General features: G+C 46.9%; 1 protein-coding gene across 1 annotated transcript; it reads left to right on the forward strand.

Annotated features, from left to right (window-relative positions):
• The first annotated feature begins 4,061 nt into the window (after positions 1 to 4,061).
• LOC141127275 (proteinase-activated receptor 1-like) lies at positions 4,062 to 5,583 on the forward strand. The gene has a single exon (XM_073613557.1). It carries the CDS (start codon positions 4,062 to 4,064, stop codon positions 5,088 to 5,090), a length of 1,029 nt encoding a protein of 342 aa, XP_073469658.1. The 3' UTR covers positions 5,091 to 5,583.
• Positions 5,584 to 23,622: the final 18,039 nt, after the last annotated feature.

Raw genomic sequence — 23,622 nt, forward strand, 5'->3', positions numbered from 1 at the left:
CCAAATACCGCAGGGTAGGGACCAGCCTCTGCTCCGGAGTGATGGCTTGCCTCATGCAGGTATCCTGCCTGCTAATATAGGGGGTCAGCAAAGCCAACAAACGGTGAAACACGGGGTCCGTCAACCGAAGAAAGTTCCTGAAATCATCAGGATTATTCTCACGGATCTCACGGAGCAAAGGCATATGAGAGAACTGGTCACGCTGAAGCAACCAATTCTTGGTCCATGAACTCCTCCCCACCCTGTTAATGGACTGGACTTTTGTCAAGGTCAGGACCCCAACACCAAGCCCCCGCACAGCACGAACTCTACGAGGAGTACGCATACGAAACATGGCTAGAAAACGGTCGGCTGCTCAGAACGAAGTAACAGAACGCACTGAAGAACAGCAAGGCCTGTGAAGAGCGACCTGAAAAACAGTAACGAACGAACAAGAATACAATGACTAAGTCACGTGGAACTTGCTGCACGCACTGAAGAGCAGATACAAACCCACAAGCACAAACTGAACGGCAGAAAATGATCTGAAAGCCACGAGTCTGAAAAAGCACGAATCGTCTCTCACCAAACTTTTACTAACACGAGATTAGCAAAAGGAGCCCAAAGGGTGCCGCGCTTGGTTCTGAACCGGCCTTTTCTAGTCTCATCGTACGTGGTGTACATGACCGAGTGGTTAGCGATCGGAAATTCCGACAACTTTGTGCGACCATGTGTAGACAAAATAAGTCTGAGCCAACATCCGTCGGAAAAAATCCTAGGATTTTGTTGTCGGAATGTCCGAACAAAGTCCGACCGTGTGTACGCCCTATAAGACCGCTGCACAAATAAGGTGTGACATAATGCATTGCAACGACCGCCATTTTATTCTATAGGGCAGTGATGGAGAACCTTGGCACCCCAGGTGTTTTGGAACTACATTTCCCATGATGCTCCACTACACTGCAGAGTGCATGAGCATCATGGGAAATGTAGTTCCAAAACATCTAGGGTGCCAAGTTTCGCCATCACTGCGCTAGGGTGTTAGAAATAAATATACATATAATGTTTGGGGGTTCTAAGTAATTTTCTAGCAAAAAAAAAAACAGATTTTAATTTGTAAACACCAAATCTCAAAATGAGGCTCTGTCCATAAGTGGTTAAAAACTAGGAATAACAGTCTAGCAATGACCTGGCTAAGTTCTTTGAGGACTCTCAGGTACAGGCCACCTGGTCCTGGTGATTTGTTCACAATAAGTTTTTCTAGTGTTTTTAAAACACTGGCTTCTGTTAGCCACAAGGGTGTACTCCTTGCTGTGTTACTAACAATACCATCTTGTCTATTATTCCTCACCTTTTCCATAGTAAAAACCAAGAAGAATTTATTTAGTACAATTGCCTTCTCCTTGCCACTTTTAACCAACTTCCCTTGACCACCCTTTTTTAGGGCCAATATGCTCTGACTTTGCTTTTTTACTATTTGTGACAGAACTGTCCAGCACCCCCCAGCTTGGGTGCCTCCATCAAGATTCCTCTACTCTGGAACCACGAATCAGATATTATAGCTGAATATTGCACCCAAGGTACTGGTTAACACTAGCTTAGGTGCAAACTGGAACTCACTTTAATTCACACAAAATATATAGCACACAAGATCCCGTAGGTCCTGATCACATTATCGTATTCAATACAAACGGAAACATAATTAACATAGCTAAGGAACAGCCAACATACACAATGCTAATCCACATCTAGCAACTAATAGATGACAGTGATATAATTAGCATGAACTAATTAAACAATTAGTCACTTAAACAAACCTAGGTGCCCAGACCGTTTAGCACCCAGCCCACCACCCTGGATATACAAAATACATTACACATTATCATAAACACATAACATCACACAATGGTTCCATAAAAAGGCACAATATTAATAAAATCTCCAAGAGATGGTCAGAAAGACAGAAACAATAGGTGACTCAATTAACAATGGGAGCACACACCTAGGAGGCACACCATGGGAGAGACTTACTTAACAATAAACACATAACACCTCAATAAACAGACTATACAGTATCAGGAGACCCCAGCATCAGGTTGGTTTGAGCTGATTATATTAACATCTGCTCTGAGTCTCACAATCTAATGCCGCGTACACACAATGGGATTTTCCGACAACAAATGTTGGATGTGAGCTTGTTGGCAGAAAGTCCGACCGTGTGTATGCTCCATCGAACATTTGTTGTGGGACTTTCCGCTAACAATTCGTAGTTCGTAATTCGAGACATCACATACGTCTTGTACGTCACTACGTTTGTAATTGTTGGCCAACATTTGTGTGACCGCGTGTATGAAAGACAACTTGGAGTCAACATCCTTCGAACAAAAATTCTCGGTTTTGTTGTCAGGAAGTCCGATCATGTGTACGGGGCATAAAGCAGTCATTGCTGGTTTGGGCACAAAGGACCCAAATCTGTGTGTTTCAGGGAGACAGCGGCCCAAATCCAAAGCAAGACCTCTCCAGGCACACATCTCCCAAAGAGTAGTGTTCCCTTAAAAGCCAAGGCCCCATAGTCAGTAAGTAAGAGGCAACCTTGCAGTCCTCTCCAAAAGCCCCTGTCCTCGTTAGGCCTGTCACATAATTATTACATTAAAAAACAATAGGATTCTTTTTACTTATCTCATCTTTGCATCTCTTGTGGTCTCTATTTGCTGCCCTAATCGCGCTCTTACATTTTTTAGTGCATTCTTTGTAGTGCTGGAATGTTGATGGTGCCCCCTTATATTTTTTAAAGGACAGTTTTTTCTCTTTAATGTGCCTTTTACACTAGAATTTTGCCACCCAGGTTTAGCCTTAGTTCTTTTATATTTGTTGCCCAATGGAATACACTGGCTAATCCCAAAGCATATACCCTGAGATCTGCTGGGCCTTTTGATTTGCCTAATATCCCATCTCCTAGAGCCAAAGCATGTACCCAGATATCTGCAGTGCAGCTTGATTTGCCCAGTGTCCAACCCTCTAGAGCTGAAATATATACCCAGAGGTCTGCAGGGCCTTTTGGTTTGCCTTGTGTCCAACCTCCTAGAACTAAAATATATACCCAGAGGTCTGCTGCACCTTTTGGTTTGCTTAGTGTCCAACCTCCTAGAAGCAAAGCATCTATCAAGAGATCCGCTGTACCTTTTGGTTTGCCTCGTGTCCAACTTTCTAGAGCCAAACCCTATACCCAAAGATCTGCTGTGCCCTTTGGTTTGTGTAGTGTCCTACCTCCTAGAGCCAAATCATATTACCAGAGATCTGCTGTGCCTTTTGGTTTGCCTAGGTTTCAGCCTCCCAGAACCAAAACATATACCCAGAGATCTGCTGTGCCTTTTGGTTTGCCTAGGGTTCAGCCTCCCAGTGCCAGAACATATACCCAGAGATCTGCTGTGCCTTTTGGTTTGCCTAGTGTCCAACCTCCTAGAGCCAAAGCATATACCCAGAGATCTGCTGTGTCTTGTGGTTTGCTTAGGATCCAGCCCCCCAGAGCCAAAACATACCCAGAAATCTGCTGTGCCTTTTGGTTTGTCTAGTGTCCAACCTTCTAGAGCTGAAACATATACCCAGGGATCTGCTGTACCTTTTGGTTTGCCTGGTGTCCAACCTCCTAGAGCCAAAGATTATACCTGGAGATCTGCTGTGTCTTATGGTTTGCCTAGTGCCCAACCTCCTAGAGCTGAAACATATACCCAGAGATCTTCTGTGTCTTTTGGTCTATCTAATGTCCAACCTCCTAGAACCAAATCATTTAGCCAGAGATCTGCTGTGCCTTTTTGTTTGCCTAGTGTCCAACTTCCTAGAGCTGAAACATATACCCAGAGAACTGCTGTGCTTTTTGATTTGCCTAGTGTCCAACCTTCTAGAGCCAAAGCACATACCCAGAGATCTGCTGTGTTCTACCTCTTACATTGGAATCATCAGCAGATTTGAGGGCACCTAACATTAAGGGGACACACAAGAGATCACCAGCTCTCCTCGTGTTTGATGTAATGTACTAAATGCTGCAAAATGTTTTTCGTACAATGACTTCAGCTCATATTTTGATGTTTTTAGGTAATGAAACTACAGTGAAACCACCCCAAACAATCAAGGTCTACACACTGAGACTAAAGTTTCTAAATGAATTTAAACAGTATATGAACAGCTGGTGGGTGACGAAGCTTGTGCCCTCCATCTATACCGTGGTTTTCCTCGTGTCTCTTCCTCTCAATATAATGGCGATCATCGTGTTTTTGGTGAAGGTGAAGGTGAAGAAGCCGGCAGTGGTGTATCTGCTGAACCTAGCCGCTGCTGATGTTCTCTTTGTTAGTATTCTTCCTTTCCACATCGTGTACCGATTCTCAGGAAATAACTGGCTGATTGGGGAAGGGATGTGCCGATTTATCACTGCCGCATTTTCCTGTAACATGCGTGGATGCATCCTGCTGATGACAAGTATGAGTGTGGACCGGTTCCTGGCTCTGGTCTACCCGGTCCAGTCCCTTCCCTGGCGCACAGTGAGACGAGCCTGGCTGGTGTGTTGCTGCATCTGGGCGATATCGATGGCCAGCACCGTGCCGATTCTCATAGTGCAACAAACCCGACAATTTCCCAGCCTAAATATTACAACTTGTTATGATGTTCAGGATGTCAAAGTGGCTGAAAAGTCTCAGATTTTTGTCTATTTCCCCATTTATATGGCACTTTTATATCTCTTACCTTTAACTATTACAACCTTCTGTTACATTAAAATCATCCACACTCTCAGTGCACCGAGCATGGGAGGCGCTCAGAAGAGATCCCGAGCCATCTTCCTGACTGTGGTTGTGCTGGGTGTGTTTGTCCTCTGCTTTGGCCCAGCCAATGTTATTTGGTTCATGTTTTTCCTGCAGGTCTCTAATGATAGCGGTAACGTCCTGTACGTCATCTACATCATCAGTGTCAGTGTGAGCAGCATCAGTTGTTGTCTGGATCCTCTGATCTATTACTTTGCATCCTCGCAGTGGCAGAGACACATCTACACCCTGCTGGGATGTAAGAGAGGACACACACCACTAGAAAACCCCACAAACGAGACACTAGAAACCACCTGAAACTCCCAGGCTTATAAACTGAGCTGATAATATTTCCTCCTTCCTCGTTCCTCCCCTCCTGAAGTTACCATATAGATCAATAGCACAACCATTAGTCCCTCCATGCAGGCCAGGGTGCTTGGTGTAATCCTAGACTCTGACCTCTCCTTCAGACATCATATCCAGTCACTGGCTAAATCTTGCCCCCTTCATATCCATAACATTTCCAAAATGTTCCCCTTTTTAACTAATGACACCACAAACAGCTTATTCATCTCTTGCCTTGACTACTGCAACTCTCTTCTTCTTGGTCTTCCTCTACACAGATGACCCCCCCTTCAGTCTACCATAAATGCTGCTGCTAGACTCATCCGCCCTACTCACTGATCTGTAACTGCTGCCCAACTCTGCCAATTCCTTCATTGGCTTCCAGTAGTCCAGTGTATGAAATGCAAAAAACTAACTATCCCTACAAAGCCACCCCCAGCTACATCACCAACCTCACTTCGAGATATCGCCCGAATCATCCACTCCACTCCTTCCAAGACCTCTTGCTCTCTAGCTCTCTCATCATCTCTCCCTCCCATGCTCCCCTACCGACATCTCCAGAACCCCCCATCCTCTGGAACCATCTCCTGCCCTGTCTGCCTTTAGGTGATGCTTAAAAAAGTCATTTATTCAGAGAAGCCTTCCCCACCTCCATCTAAGAATTGTATGTTGATGACCTCCATCAGTTCATCCCCCACAGGTTTTACCTTTTGTACCACCTCTCCCTCCCCTTTAGATTGTAAGCTCCATGAGCAAGGCTTTTCTATTCCTCCTGTATTAAACTGTATTGTAATTGTACTATCTCCATTTGTATTGAAAAATGCTGTGCAAACTGTTGGCGCTATATACATCATGTGTAATAATAATAACTTCTGCAGGAATGTAATCCCTTTTGTAACGGATCTCCATCCTCAACAGGACTATGTCCACCATAAATGCTTACCCTGTCCGGTACCACACGATCCAAGGCCCTTTTAGCCCACCCAGTCACTAGCCGTAACTCAGTGTAGGGTGAAAAACATCAGACTCTTTATTCAAACACATGTAACAACAGATATACAACTCAGAGACACTCCCCCCTCCCTTGGATTCAGGGCGGGGTAAACTGTCCAATCAGAATAGACACACAGGTCAGGTGTATTCAAACTACTCATCAGTAAACAGTCTTATCAGCAGGGAGGGGCTGCTGGAGGAGTCCCCCCCTCCACATAGACATACATCCCATAATATACTTTTCTCCCAAGGTCGACAGACACAACAGAACAATTGAATACAACCACACCCAAAGTGACTCCCGTTCCAGTGACACTTGGCACAAACACTTGTAGGGCTGGTGCTGGGGAACAGTAGGGCAATCAGGGGAAGTAGGGTCCCCATGACACCTTTTATTAAGAAAAAATATTCATATAAGTTTTACTAGTGGTTCAATATTCAGTGCTTACAGTATATACTGGTGTTGGGTTCTTTATATAACAGGTTTGTTTGATAGAAAATAGATGTTTTTAGAATGTCCATAGACTGTCTTGTTAGAATGTCTTTGGACCGTGTTGTTGTGCAGTGTGTAGGGAGGTTTGTCTCCTAATATTGTACAGAGAGACGTTTCACAGTCTGTGTCATGGTCATGCTTCCAAAACAACAGAAATTAATGTCTCTTGTCATTGTCATTGTTATATGTGTTACTTGTGCAAACTCCTCAGTGAATGTCTTAAAATGTAAAATGATATATTTTTAGAATTCACACGTTGTAACTGTTTAGACATTAAAACTGGCACATTGACTATGTCCAACCTCCATAGTTGTGTTCTAATTTCTCTACTTTATCATTTTTACTTTCTAACTCTTCTCTTCTAAATAAACTTTCTTGTCTGATCACTGTGATCACAGTTTATTTAGCCTTTTTTGGGGGGTTATAAGAAATGCCCCCCCCAAACAGGTTATTACACTAAACCTGCAACCTTCACTAAGTGGAAGAGTGGGATTGATAATAAAGTTGGCAGTGCCTCCACCCAGGACAGTGTCTCAACCCAGAACAGGGCCTCCACCCAGGACATGGCCTTAATCTAGGACAGGGTCCCCACCCAGGACAGGATCCCCACCCAGGACAGGGCCCCTACCCAGGACGAGGCCCCCCACCAAAGACAGGACCCTCACCCAAGACAGGACCTCCACCCAGGACAGGACCCCCACCCAGGACAGGACCTCCACCCAGGACAGGACCTCCACCCAGGACAGGACCTCCATCCAGAAGAGGGCCCCCTCTCAGGACAGCACCTTCACCTAGGACAGTGCCTCCACCCAGGACAGGGCTCCCACCAAGGTCAGGGCCCCCACCCAGGACAGGGCTTTCACCAAAGTCAGGGCCCCCACCCAGGACAGGGCCTCCACCCAGGACAAGACCCCCACCCACCCAGGACAGGACCTACACCTAGGACAGGACCTCCATCAAGTTTAGGGCCTCCACCCAGAACAGGGCCCCCACCAAGGACAGGACCTCCACCAAGGTCAGGGCCTCTAACCAGGATAGGACTTCTGTGAACTGAGGGGATTCCTTTCCTGGGTAATTAATCAGTAATCTAATTATCCATTGGGAGCAGAAGAACCACTACACCCAGTATGTAACATTAACCATAAGTATATAGATGTACACCAGTATAGAAATAATACCAGCTTTTTATAAGAAGAGATTAATAACGGTCCATACATCCAATGTACAAACAGGTATTATCAGCTCCTGTTGGAGTCCTGGTGGAATTGTGCACATATACCAGGGTATATATAGTTAATAGAGATGAATGTTGCAGCAAAGTCCAGTTGCAGGGGCCCCTGAGGGTGATGTGGGGTCTGTTCTTGTGTCAGGGACCTAAAGACATTACAGTATGTGCAGTCATGATGAGCTCCTCCAGCGGTTGTCCAACCAGCGTGGAAAGGAGCTTCTCACCAGCAGGAACTGTGGTAAGGCACTGGAACTCAGAATCAGCCTCATCTACTCAGTCCAAAAAAAGGAGAGAAAAAACAGAACACCATTTATAGAGAGGTGGAGAATCCACTGACTCACCTGTGTGGTGTGGTTGTACTTTTAATGATTAGCATAAATTTAATTGAGATAGTGAAAGCACACTATCAAAAAGAAAAGTACCACAAACCAAGCGGTTTGATTCGAATCATTTATTAATGAAGTCGGTATAAATAGGAAACCTTTATGCCCCGTACACATGGTCGGATTTTCAGACGGAAAATGTGTGATAGGACCTTGTTGTCGGAAATTCCCACCGTGTGTGGGCTCCATCACACATTTTCCATCGGAATTTCCGACACACAAAGTTTGAGAGCTTACTGTAAAATTTTCCGACAACAAAATCCGTTGTTGGAATTTCCGATCGTGTGTACACAAATCCGACGCACAAAGTGCCACGCATGCTCAGAATAAATAAAGAGATGAAAGCTATTGGCTACTGCCCCGTTTATAGTCCCGACGTACGTGTTTTACGTCACCGTGTTCAGAACGATCGGATTTTCCGACAGCTTTGTGTGACCGTGTGTATGCAAGACAAGTTTGAGCCAACATCCGTCGGAAAAAATCCATGGATTTTGTTGTCGGAATGTCTGATCAATGTCCGACCGTGTGTACGGGGCATATGTCTTTTAGAAAACAAAAAAACATAATACAATTACAAATTATTGTTAAAAAAACAATCCGGATTATCATCCCACATGCTGGAAATTTAATGAGAAAGATAATTATCTCAGATATAAAAAAACGATCGGAATTCCCATTTCTGATAAAGTGCTCACTGAGCAGAGGGAGAAATTACCAACATTTATATTCAAGACAAAGAGAAATCTTTAATAACCGAGATCAAAAATGGCCAAAAAATGGAGTCAAAAATAGAGAAATGAAGTCCTGATGGAGGGAACTTTCCGTGTATAACACAGTAATATCTCTATGTGTGTTGTAATTGATCATTGATTATAAGCAGCAAATATTTCCTCAATATAGATATTGAATGTGAAGTGGAAACAGTGGTAACACGGCGCTAACCCAATATGAAGAAATAAAAGCTGCTACACACAAATGTGACAAATATTCCAGACTGAGGTGAAAAAATGTAGCGCTAAAACAAAACCAAAATGTGTGCATATAAATAATCTTCAGTGACCACTGGATGGTATCCGCTGTAACATAAAAAGAGCAAAACTCCAAATAAAAGTGAGTAAAGTTCAATGACTTCAATATGAGTGATGAAGTCCCACAGTGCGGTAAAATGTAAAATCCAATGTGAGTGGAAAATCTTCTAATATGTGATTCATCAACATGGAAATCTTGAGGTAGAAATAGGTGAATATTCTCACCAGAACGGGTGGATTCGAATGTCGGGGACACCGAATCAAACAGGCTTAGAGATCCATTTGGATGGCTGTCCTGGAGGGAGATGGAAGTCCCGGATCTCAAAGGACATCTCCTTTTCACTGGACCAGCTACAATGATGTTCCTCAACCAAAGGGAACTGTATAGGAAAGGTAGAAATATCCAAATCTCGTATCCAGTCCCAAGAGTGTGGGGAGAGAAAAAAATTGGAATACTCCAATAGTGCAGATCAAAAGGTGGATTTATTGGTCAAACCAATATACAAACAATAAAAACGTGATCACGTATGAGTCATTGAACTTTACTCACTTTTATTTAGAGTTTTGCTCTTTTTATGTTACAGTGGATACCATCATCCACTGGTCACTGAAGTTTATTTATATGCACACATTTTGGTTTTTGTTTTGTTTTAGCGCTACATTTTTTCACCATAGATATTGATTGGTTGTGACAAAACACAATAAATGATGAAAGAATGTGGCAGTTCTGTGGTACAAACCATTCCTTCTACATTTCACAGTGACTATATCGATCAATACCAAATCCACATCCCCCCTCTGTCGATGTATACCACATCCCCCCTCTGTCCAAGTATACCACATCCACAGCCACCCCTCTGTCCAAGTATACCACATCCACAGCCACCCCTCTGTCCAAGTATACCACGTCCACATTCCCCCCCCTCTGTCCAAGTATACCACGTCCACAGCCACCCCTCTGTCCAAGTATACCACGTCCACAGCCACCCCTCTGTCCAAGTATACCACGTCCACAGCCATCCCTCTGTCCAAGTATACCACATCCACAGCCACCCCTCTGTCCAAGTATACCACGTCCACATCCCCCCCCTCTGTCCAAGTATACCACGTCCACAGCCACCCCTCTGTCCAAGTATACCACGTCCACAGCCACCCCTCTGTCCAAGTATACCACGTCCACAGCCACCCCTCTGTCCAAGTATACCACGTCCACCGCCACCCCTCTGTCCAAGTATACCACGTCCACAGCCACCCCTCTGTCCAAGTATACCACGTCCACAGCCACCCCTCTGTCCAAGTATACCACGTCCACATCCCCCCTCTGTCCAAGTATACCACATCCACAGCCACCCCTCTGTCCAAGTATACCACATCCACAGCCACCCCTCTGTCCAAGTATACCACATCCACATCCCCCCCCCTCTGTCCAAGTACACCACGTCCACAGCCACCCCTCTGTCCAAGTATACCATGTCCACAGCCACCCCTCTGTCCAAGTATACCACGTCCACAGCCACCCCTCTGTCCAAGTATACCACGTCCACCGCCACCCCTCTGTCCAAGTATACCACGTCCACAGCCATCCCTCTGTCCAAGTATACCACGTCCACAGCCACCCCTCTGTCCAAGTATACCACGTCCACATCCCCCCTCTGTCCAAGTATACCACATCCACAGCCACCCCTCTGTCCAAGGTTTTATTTACCTCCTCATAAAATTGTAGCACCCTCTAGAATAGGTTTTTGTTAATGTAGGAAAATTGTTTAGGCTTGGCTGGCAGCCAAGCCTGTGTTTTTTTCTAGGTTGGGTCAGGGTAAGTGGCTCAGGGAGGGCTGGATGACTCACAAGCAGTACTTCTGAGACCACCCCCTACTTCTAGAACTTGTGAGAAATTTCCAGAATAATAGGAGTGGAGGAGAGGAGGAGCTGCCTGAAGTATTTATGAGGGCCCTGAGCAATCCCAATCGGATGGGTTGGCAGGGGGCAGGCCCTCTCAAATACTCAGGGTCAGCCCAGCTGGGGCGGTGGAGGTCAGGTGGAAACTGGAGATGGAGTGTTAGGAGGCTGTCAGAGACCCTTGAGTGTAGCCCCCATAATTTGGGGGGTGACTTCAGGTCTGGGAGCTCTGGTGTGGAAGGGAACCTCTTCATGATGCACAGAGGTGTCCTGACCAGTGGCATGGCAAATCTCCAGGGAAGAAGAAACCCAGGTGGCTGGTGAATGTTACAATCAGAGAGGACTGAGAGACATGCCTGAGAGGACTGGGTGAGAGTAGTCTGAGATGGATGCAGAGTCCGTCTGGGAGGACTGTGGAAGTTTAGCCAAGAGGGCTGGAGAAAGGGGCAGCTGCAGCCAAGTGGGTTGGCAGTGCCTGAAGAGGTGGTGCTGGGATCAGTAGCCACAGGAGGACAGCTGGGCACTAGGACATTGCTACACAAACAAGGGACCAATCTAACAGTGCCAGCTGGTCCTGGGAGTTGTAGTGCTTCAAGCAAGTGATCTGCTGGAGGAAGCTGAGGAGTGTAAATAGCTGTACAGAAGAATTTGCCCCTAAAAGGTCTACTAAAGTCAAGTGGGCATCCCATAGTACCCTTCTCCCTATCCAAGTTACCACTTCCTGCCCACCATATAACAGAATGATGTGCGCAAAGTGGTTACGTTATCCTGACTGGACGCCATATGACGTCCAGCAGGATAAGCCGCAATCGCGCGGCGATCGTTGGTGTGGTGTCAGTCTGACGCACCGCATCACCGATCTCGGTAAAGAGCCTTTGGCGTAGGCTCTTAACAATTTGATCAGCTGTGTCCAATCACATCTGATCACAGCATAAACAGGAAGAGCCGTTTATTAATTTTCCTCCACTTGCACTGACAGACGTGAGTAGAGGAGAGCCGATCGGCTGATCCCTGACAGGGGGGGTCTGTGCTGATTGATTATCAGTGCAGCCCTCCCAGGATGCCCACCCAGGACCACCAGGTATGCCCACCCATGGCCATCAGGATGACAATCAGTGCCCATTAGACATAGGCGTGCGTACAGGGTGTGCCGGGTGTGCCCAGGCACACCCTAATCACCCCATGCGCATTAGTGTTATCGCTCTGTGTAGCAGCAGGAACATGGTAACGATCTCCCTTATACCTGCTCTGCCATAAGAAAAGTGTTTATGCTCTTCTCCTTCACTGTGCCGGGGTCATATATATGTAGACACATACACATTCATGTGTGTTTGAGCGTAAAGGTGCACACCCTAATGCAATAGGCTGCGCACACCTATGCCATTAGAGGTGCCAACCAGTGCCCATCATTAATGCCTGCCAGTGCCTCCTCATCAGTGCTGCTTATCAGTGTCATCTATGAGTGCCCATTACTGCCACCTATCAATGCCCATCAGTGCTTCATATCAGTGCTGCCTATCAATGCCCATCACTGCTGCTTATCAGTGCCATCTATGAGTGCCCATCAGTGCCGCCTATCAATGCCCATCAGTGCTGCATATCAGTGCTGCCTATCAATGCCCATCACTGCTGCTTATCAGTGCCATCTATGAGTGCCCATCAGTGCCGCCTATCAATGCCCATCAGTGCTGCATATCAGTGCCGCCTATCAATGCCCATCAGTGCTGCTTATCAGTGTCATCTATGAGTGCCCATCAGTGCTGCATATTAGTGCCTCCTCATCAGTGCCCATCAGTGAAGGAGAAACTTACTTATCTTATTACGGAAACAGAAGAAAAACTTTTTTTTTTCAAAATTTTCGGTCTTTTTTTATTTGTTTAGCAAAAAAATAAGAACCTCAGAGGTGATCAAATACCACCAAAATAAATCTCTATTTGTGGGAACAAAATGATAAAAATGTCCTCTGTGTGCAGTGTCACATGACCACGTAATTGTCAGTTACAATGTAGTAACTGACAATTACTGTAGAAGAAAGTTGTCCTGGGCAGGAAGGGGGGGGGAAGTGCCCGGTATTGAAGAGGTTAAACCCCTAATAAAAATACAAAACAAATCACTGGACTGTTCCTTGCCTCAATTGTGCTGTGACAATGCGGTGTGCCTGGCTGTGCAGAGTGGGGGATCCCTTTTTACTTACCACTCCTTAGGGGGGTGCGCTACAAATAGAAATCAGGTTTGTCTGACAACTTCTGTCTTTCATGAATCCATGATGTCTGTTTCTTCAAATACTTTTTTCCAGCAAGAACTCGTCTATGTGTCTTTTATTAAACTCTCCAGTATCTTCACGACTATAGAAGTTACACTAACAGGTCTATAGTTATTTGGTAAAGACTTTGATCCCTTTTTATATATAGGCACCACGTTCGCCCTGCACCAATCCAGTGGTACTAATCCCGTCATTAACGAGTCCTTAAAAATTAGATATAATGGCCTTGAAATGACAGAGCTCAATTCTTTTAGGATCGGTGGGTGGATGCCATCAGGTCCAGGTGCTTTATCCACCTTTATTCTGTCTAAATATCTCTGAAGAAGATCAATTCTGAGCCATTGTGGATCATTTGAGGCCGTGTCACTACCACCCCCATTATGGACATGAGCCCCCCCCATGCTCCTTTGTATACACAGAGCTGAAGAAGGGATTTAATACATTAGATTTCTCATTGTTATATCTTTGATAACTTTATAATTAATCCCACTCTTCCACTTAGTGAAGGTTCTGGTTCTCTTATTTACCTCCAGGTTTAGTGCAATATCCTGTTTGATACATTTCTCGTAAAACCCCCCAAACAAGAGGCCAACACTTGCTTAAAATAAGCTCTTCCCCTCATTCCTCCTCCACCAAACAAGGTTCCTGTCTCAGTTGGCTAGTTAGAGTGGGCTTGTGTCCTTGACAGACATGGGTGGGGGGCTATGGGTGGGGGGCTATGGGTGGGGGCCATGGGTGGGGTTGGAAGTTCCAATCAGCAGAAGTGACTTTAGTGAAGTGCCAAGGGCAGGAAGACCCCAGGATTGGTAATTGGGGAATTATAGAATATCTGAAATAATAGGAGGACAATGTCTGAGCACTCGGAGGATATTCATCATCAGATTTACTCAGAATTCTTCATCTAGATTATAGACAGACGTTGAGCAGATTCAGATCTTCCAGATACAGAAAGTCAGTCAGAGGATGATCAGCTGAGATATTATCAGACTTTTCATGTCATCAGATCGTCGTCTGACAACAAATGATTCTATGTAAATTCCCTGGCCCTAATATTATTATGATTAGGAGCAATGTCCCTCTTTCCTCCTCATTTGTCCCTCATTTTGGTCTGATCTATATACAGTATCTGACAAAAGTAAGTACACCCCTCAGTGACATTTGTGTAAATCTTTTCTTCTATCTTTTCATGTGACAACACTGAAGAAATGACACTTCCAGTGGTGACCTGTGAAGCTCTGGTGACCTCCATGCCCAAGAGAGTTAAGACAGTGCTGGAAAATGTAAAATAGTGAGTGTACAGCTTGTATAACAGTGTAAATTTGCTGTCCCCTCCAAATAACTCAACACACAGCCAATAATGTCTAAACCGCTGGCAACAAAAGTCAGTACACCCCTAAGTGAAAATCTCCAAATTGGGCCCAAAGTGTCAATATTTTGTGTGGCCTCCATTATTTTCCAGCACTGCCTTAACCCTCTTGGTCATGGAGGTCACCAGAGCTTCACAGGTTGTCACTGGAGTCCTCTTCCCCTCCTCCATGATGACATCACAGAGCTGGTGGATGTTAGAGACCTTGCGCTCCTCCACCTTCCGTTTGAGGATGTCCCACAGATGATCAATAGGGTTTAGGTCTGGAGACATGCTTGGCCAGTCCATCACCTTTACCCTCAGCTTCTTTAGCAAGGCAGTGGTGGTCTTGGATGTGTGTTTGGGGTGGTTATCATGTTGGAATACTGACTGTCTCTGCCCTGTCGTGAAGCTCTAGTGTACTGCAATTATATATTTTTTTCAATTAAAAAGCAAAAAAAATAAATTTAGGGGGTATGTGTAGCATGCAGGAGGTCTGCATCTGGTGAAATAGGAACTTCAAACAAGCAGCTAATTCAAAGAGTTTGTGATTCTTCTCAGCTGATATTATGATCCAGGTAGCACTGCCAGACAGCACAGCCAGATCCTCAACCTGCACTGCAGCAGGACACACCCCAGGCTGATTGGCTCCGGGTCTAATTGCTGCTCTGCAGAGGGATGCACAGAAGTCAGGTATTTGTATTTGTTACATTAGAAAATACATTTAAATATTTGTAATGCAAATATAAATACATTACTATTATTACTATACAGGATTTATATAGCGCCAACAGTTTACGCAGCTCTTTACAATTATAGCGCTACCCCCGCAGAAGCTGCTTGAATATAAGTGCCCAAGTCTCCCACTGATTGATCCACAGCCAGTCACAGGGTATTTTCCTACAGCCAGGTGCCAGGGTCGTCTTTCATTTTGATTGGGCCCTGGGCAAACATTTTCTTGCCCCCCCCCCATTCTGAAACAAAAAATAGCAGCTAGACTCAAAATCAGTTTACTGCAGCAGATTACGCAGCGATTGCAATTGTTTGCCAGAGGTTACAACCTATCCTTACCACTCACTGGCTGGTTGCTAGAGGTTACAACACATAATTTCTGCTTGCCGATTGGTTGCTAGAGGTTAATGTACATTATTAGCACTCACTAATTGGTTGCTAGGGGTTACAGCACATCATTACCACTTACTGATTGGTTGCCAGAGATTAAAGCAGATCACTACTGTTCGCTGATTGGTTGCTACAGGTTAACGCACATCATTACCTCTCATTGAGCAATGGAGCAATCCCAAATAATTGAGCAAGTAAAGGGGCACATTAATACACATATTACAGGAGAGGTTAAGAGACTGCGGACATACTGCAGAAGACAATCAGAGACTGCGGACATACTGCAGGAGACAATCAGAGACTGTGGACATACTGCAGGAGACAATCAGAGACTGTGGACATACTGCAGGAGACATTCAGAGACTGCAGACATACTGCAGGAGACAATCAGAGACTGAGGACATACTGCAGGAGATTACCAGAGACTACGGACATACTGCAGGAGACAATCAGAGACTGCGGACATACTGCAGGAGACAATCAGAGACTGCGGACATACTGCAGAAGACAATCAGAGACTACGGACATACTGCAGGAGACAATCAGAGGCTGCGTACATACTGCAGGAGACAATCAGAGACTGTGGACATACTGCAGGAGACAATCAGAGACTGCGGACATACTGCAGGAGACAGAGACTGCGGACATACTGCAGGAGACAGAGACTGCGGACATACTGCAGGAGACAGAGACTGCGGACATCCTGCAGGAGACAATCAGAGACTGCGGACATACTACAGGAGACAATCAGAGACTGCGGACATACTGCAGGAGACAATCAGAGACTGCGGACATACTACAGGAGACAATCAGAGACTGCGGACATACTGCAGGAGACAATCAGAGACTGCGGACATACTGCAGGAGACAATCAGAGACTGCGGACATACTGCAGGAGACAATCAGAGACTGCGGACATACTGCAGGAGACAATCAGAGACTGCGGACATACTGCAGGAGACAGAGACTGCGGACATACTGCAGGAGACAGAGACTGCGGACATACTGCAGGAGACACTCAGAGACTGCGGACATACTGCAGGAGACAGAGACTGCGGACATACTGCAGGAGACAATCAGAGACTGCGGACATACTGCAGGAGGCAATCAGAGACTGCGGACATACTACAGGAGACAATCAGAGACTGCGGACATACTGCAGGAGACAATCAGAGAATGTGGACATACTACAGGAGACAATCAGAGACTGCGGACATACTGCAGGAGACAATCAGAGACTGCGGACATACTACAGGAGACAATCAGAGACTGCGGACATACTACAGGAGACAATCAGAGACTGCGGACATACTGCAGGAGACAATCAGAGACTGCGGACATACTGCAGGAGACAATCAGAGACTGCGGACATACTGCAGGAGATTACCAGAGACTGCGGACATACTGCAGGAGATTACCAGAGACAAAGGACATACTGCAGGAGACAATCAGAGACTGCGGACATTATACAGGAGACAATCAGAGACTGCGGACATACTGCAGGAGACAATCAGAGACTGCGGACATACTGCAGGAGACAATCAGAGATTGCGGACATACTGCAGGAGACAATCAGAGACTGCGGACATACTGCAGGAGACAGAGACTGCGGACATACTGCAGGAGATTACCAGAGACTACGGACATACTGCAGGAGACAATCAGAGACTGCGGACATACTGCAGAAGAGTGTCAGAGACTGCGGACATACTGCAGGAGACAATCAGAGACTTCGGACATACTGCAGAAGAGTGTCAGAGACTGCGGACATACTGCAGGAGAAAATCAGAGACTGCGGACATACTGCAGGATACAATCAGAGACTGCGGACATACTGCAGGAGATTACCAGAGACTGCGGACATACTGCAGGAGACAATCAGAGACTGCGGACATACTGCAGGAGACAATCAGAGACTGCGGACATACTGCAGGAGAAAATCAGAGACTGCGGACATACTGCAGGATACAATCAGAGACTGTGTACATACTGCAGGAGATTACCAGAGACTGCGGACATACTACAGGAGACAATCAGAGACTGCGGACATACTGCAGGAGACAATCAGAGACTGCGGACATTATACAGGAGACAATCAGAGACTGCGGACGTACTGCAGGAGACAATCAGAGACTGTGGACATACTGCAGGAGACAATCAGAGACTGCGGACATACTGCAGGAGACAATCAGAGACTGTGGACATACTGCAGGAGACAATCAGAGACTGCGGACATACTGCAGGAGACAATCAGAGACTGCGGACATACTGCAGGAGACAATCAGAGACTGCAGACATACTGCAGGAGACAATCAGAGACTGCGGACATACTGCAGGAGACAATCAGAGAATGCGGACATACTACAGGAGACAATCAGAGACTGCGGACATACTGCAGGAGACAATCAGAGACTGCAGACATACTGCAGGAGACAATCAGAGACTGCAGACATACTGCAGGAGACAATCAGAGACTGCGGACATACTGCAGGAGACAATCAGAGACTGCAGACATACTGCAGGAGACAATCAGAGACTGCGGACATACTGCAGAAGAGTGTCAGAGACTGCGGACATACTGCAGGAGACAATCAGAGACTGTGGACATACTGCAGGAGACAATCAGAGACTGCGGACATACTGCAGGACAGGTTCAGAGACTGCGGACATACTGCAGGAGAAAATCAGAGACTGCAGACATACTGCAGGAGACAATCAGAGACTGCGGACATACTACAGGAGACAATCACAGACTGCGGACATACTGCAGGAGACAATCAGAGACTGCGGACATACTACAGGAGACAATCAGAGACTGCGGACATACTGCAGGAGACAATCAGAGACTGCGGACATACTGCAGGAGACAATCAGAGACTGCGGACATACTGCAGGAGACAATCAGAGACTGCGAACATACTGCAGGAGACAATCAGAGACTGCGGACATAATACAGGAGACAATCAGAGACTGCGGACATACTACAGGAGACAATCAGACACTGCGGACATACTGCAGGAGATTACCAGAGACTGCGGACATACTGCAGGAGATTACCAGAGACTGCGGACATACTACAGGAGACAATCAGAGACTGCGGACATACTGCAGGAGACAATCAGAGACTGCGGACATACTGCAGGAGACAATCAGAGACTGCGGACATACTGCAGGAGATTACCAGAGACTACGGACATACTGCAGGAGACAATCAGAGACTGCGGACATACTGCAGGAGATTACCAGAGACTGCGGACATACTGCAGGAGACAATCAGAGACTACGGACATACTGCAGGAGACAATCAGAGACTGCAGACATACTGCAGGAGACAATCAGAGACTGCGGACATACTGCAGGATACAATCAGAGACTGCGGACATACTGCAGGAGATTACCAGAGACTGCGGACATACTGCAGGAGACAATCAGAGACTGAGGACATACTGCAGGAGACAATCAGAGACTGCGGACATACTGCAGGAGAAAATCAGAGACTGCGGACATACTGCAGGAGATTACCAGAGACTGCGGACATACTGCAGGAGACAATCAGAGACTACGGACATACTGCAGGAGACAATCAGAGACTGCAGACATACTGCAGGAGACAATCAGAGAATGTGGACATACTGCAGGACACAATCAGAGAATGCGGACATACTGCAGGAGACAATCAGAGACTGCGGACATACTGCAGGAGATTACCAGAGACTGCGGACATACTACAGGAGACAATAAGAGACTGCGGACATACTGCAGGAGACAATCAGAGACTGCGGATATACTGCAGGACACAATCAGAGAATGCGGACATACTGCAGGAGACAATCAGAGAATGCGGACATACTGCAGGAGACAATCAGAGAATGCGGACATACTGCAGGAGACAATCAGAGAATGCGGACATACTGCAGGAGACAATCAGAGACTGCGGACATACTGCAGGAGATTACCAGAGACTGCGGACATACTACAGGAGACAATCAGAGACTGCGGACATACTACAGGAGACAATCAGAGACTGCGGACATACTACAGGAGACAATCAGAGACTACGGACATACTGCAGGAGACAATCAGAGATTGCGGACATACTGCAGGAGACAATCAGAGACTGCGGACATACTGCAGGAGACAATCAGAGACTGCAGACATACTACAGGAGACAATCAGAGACTGCGGACATACTACAGGAGACAATCAGAGACTGCAGACATACTACAGGAGACAATCAGAGACTACGGACATACTGCAGGAGACAATCAGAGATTGCGGACATACTGCAGGAGACAATCAGAGACTGCGGACATACTGCAGGACACAATCAGAGACTGCGGACATACTGCAGGAGACAATCAGAGACTGCGGACATACTGCAGGAGACAATCAGAGACTGCGGACATACTGCAGGAGACAATCAGAGACTGCGGACATACTGCAGGAGACAATCAGAGACTGAGGACATACTGCAGGACACAATCAGAGACTGCGGACATACTGCAGGAGACAATCAGAGACTGCGGACATACTGCAGGAGACAATCAGAGACTGCGGACATACTGCAGGAGACAATCAGAGACTACGGACATACTGCAGGAGACAATCAGAGACTGCGGACATACTGCAGGAGACAATCAGAGACTGCGGACATACTGCAGGAGACAATCAGAGACTGCGGACATACTGCAGGAGACAATCAGAGACTGCGGACATAATACAGGAGACAATCAGAGACTACGGACATACTGCAGGAGACAATCAGAGACTGCGGACATACTGCAGGAGACAATCAGAGACTGCGGACATAATACAGGAGACAATCAGAGACTACGGACATACTGCAGGAGACAATCAGAGACTGCGGACATACTGCAGGAGACAATCAGAGACTGCGGACATACTGCAGGACACAATCAGAGACTGCAGACATACTGCAGGAGACAATCAGAGACTGCGGACATACTGCAGGAGACAATCAGAGACTGTGGACATACTGCAGGAGACAATCAGAGACTGTGGACATACTGCAGGAGACAATCAGAGACTGCGGACATACTGCAGGAGACAATCAGAGACTGCGGACATACTGCAGGAGACAATCAGAGACTGCGGACATACTGCAGGAGACAATCAGAGACTGCGGACATACTGCAGGAGACAATCAGAGACTGTGGACATACTGCAGGAGACAATCAGAGACTGCGGACATACTGCAGGAGACAATCAGAGACTGCGGACATACTGCAGGAGACAATCAGAGACTGTGGACATACTGCAGGAGACAATCAGAGACTGTGGACATACTGCAGGACACAGTCAGAGAATGCCGACTGTCACGGAACGTCCCACACTCCGCTTGAGTGCTTCCGTCATTTACCACTTCCTCCCAGTCTGTATACAGATATCAGATATTGCAACCTCTTTCTGAACAGAAAACAAGGCGACACTTGCTTCACTGCTAACATGGACTGTTTATTATGAATCAGTTACAAGACTTTATATGCCGTTGGAACCTCCTCTAACAATACAACTGTAACTTAATTAACATGAGCTAATTATCTCATCCTTTATACAGCCTAGGTGACTGAGACCTGACCTTTCGCCCAGACTTGTGGTCACCGAGCTTCATACAGTTAATTAACACAAATAACAATGGGTAAAAAGACTCTTAGAGCCACACTAGACTTATTAACAATAAACCCATTATAGCAGAATTGATGACATTAGCATTTAACAGTATGAGTCCCAACGGTATAAATCAGTCACCATTCTAATATGGCATATAAAGGGTTCCAGAGTCTGTGTGTTTTGGGGGGACATGGAGTTGAATCCAAAGTAACACCAACCCCAGGGTCCCCAGGCATACAGCTCACAGAGAGCACCATTCCCCCAAATGCTAGGGCCCATAATCAAAAGGCAACAGGCCCGCACCCAGTCCTCTCCAACAGCCTCTGTCCCGGCCAGGTCCGTCACATTTCTCCCCTTTCGGCAGGAGACTAACACAGGAGGAGACCCCAGACGGGTTGACTCCGAAGTTAGTAAGTAGTTCCAGTCCTCTACTGCCTGTACCCACACAGTACCCTAAACAAATTGTTCCAAACAGAGTATTACTCACCCAGCCAACCTCTGCCTCTCTCAGAGAACATATCTGCCGCTGGGGAGAGGCCTGGACTGGCTCTTCTCTCTGAAATCCTTTCTGCCGCTGGAGAGAAGACAGGGTGTCTGGGCTCACTCTGTCATGCTGTTGGGGATCTGGGCCCACTGCCCAGCATCCCTGGGGTATACAGGTGAAGACTGAAGTCCCATCCACCTTCACAGGAAATCCATCCTCTGTTAGTTGAGGGCAGAGTATAGCAGTCCTCGGCCCTGTTGCCAGCCCTTCTGCTGGAAACCCCACACCATCTGTTCCGGCTAACTGTTGGAGAGGGAGGCCGACTGCCTCGCCTCCCTGGAACTCTGTAGTTGTTGCCGGTGCTGGACAGAGGTTGGTAACACTCTGCCCTGTTGCCAGCACTTCTGCTGGGGACTCCGCATCCTCCGCTCCGGCTAACCGTTGGGGCAGGAGGCTGGCTTCTTCCACTCCCAAACTGTGTAGCTGCCATTGGGGAGGTGAGCCGGCTGCTTACTTTTCCATTCCCTCATCTGGCTGCTGGGGCGACATGTCTATGGTACTGTCTCCCAGGTGCATGGATCTTTGCTGGGGAGGAAAGCCCGCTTCCTCCACCCTGGCCAACTGTTGGGGAGGGACAACACATACCTCCTCTCCCTTCTCCCCCTGTATCTGCTGCTGGGAAGTGATTGCCATCTTCTCACCCTGAGCCTCCACAATTGCTGCAGGTGTGGGGCAGAGGTCTTGGACCCTCTGTCCGGTTGCCAGCACTTCTGCTGGGGGTTTGCCAGGTGGTTCCTCCTCTACAGAAATGTCTATTAAATCCCCAGTCTCTGGAAGTGGTAAAAGTGTGGGACAGAGGTCTTGGACCCTCTGTTCAGTTACCAGATCTTCAGCTGGAGAAGTTTGTTTTAACTCCATAGATGCTGCTGGCAGAAAATCACATGTCCCTGTCAGTGTTGTGGGAGAAAGGCCGACTACCTCTTCTCTCAAGAAGGCCGAAGCCACTGTTGGTGCTGGGCAGAACACAGTGAACTTTGGCCCTGATAGCAGCTCTTCTGCTGGAGGCTCATCAGGTTGTTCTTCCTCAGCAGAAATGTCTGGGGATAGAGGTTCACCATCTCCTGTCCATGGAACCCAGAAGATGCTATCATTTCTGGGCAGAGGTTAGCAGAGCTCTGCCCTGTTGTCAGCACTTCAGGTTTGGGGACGGCAATCTCCGGATTTTCCACTGCCGATTCTCTGGCATGCTGCTGAACTTGTTCTAGCAGTTTCCTGTATGCCCTTTCCAGATGCTGTTCCTTCCTTAGCAAATGGTCCAGATCAGGTTTGAGCTCTGAGACCCCTGCAAGACCGAGCATAGACTCTCTATAGTCTCTCAGGTCCTCAAGGTCTGGTTCCCCTTCATCGCCAAACATAAAAAGATCTGTAAGGCTCTCCCACAGCAATCCAGGGCCGCCAAAGTCATATCCCTCCGGAGAGCATTCTGTTGTCTCCCCTAAATATCCCTCCTCTGCGTGCTATTGCAGAGCCCGATAACGATTGTCCAGCTCTATCTCCTGCTGGACCAACCTGTCCAACTCAGTCACCCATTGCTCCTGGGGCTGCTCTCCCAGGAATGCCATCCGCAATGCCCGTTGGT

The sequence above is a fragment of the Aquarana catesbeiana genome, linkage group LG01 (genome assembly GCF_042186555.1).
Source record: "Aquarana catesbeiana isolate 2022-GZ linkage group LG01, ASM4218655v1, whole genome shotgun sequence".
NCBI classification, from domain to species: Eukaryota; Metazoa; Chordata; class Amphibia; order Anura; family Ranidae; genus Aquarana; species Aquarana catesbeiana.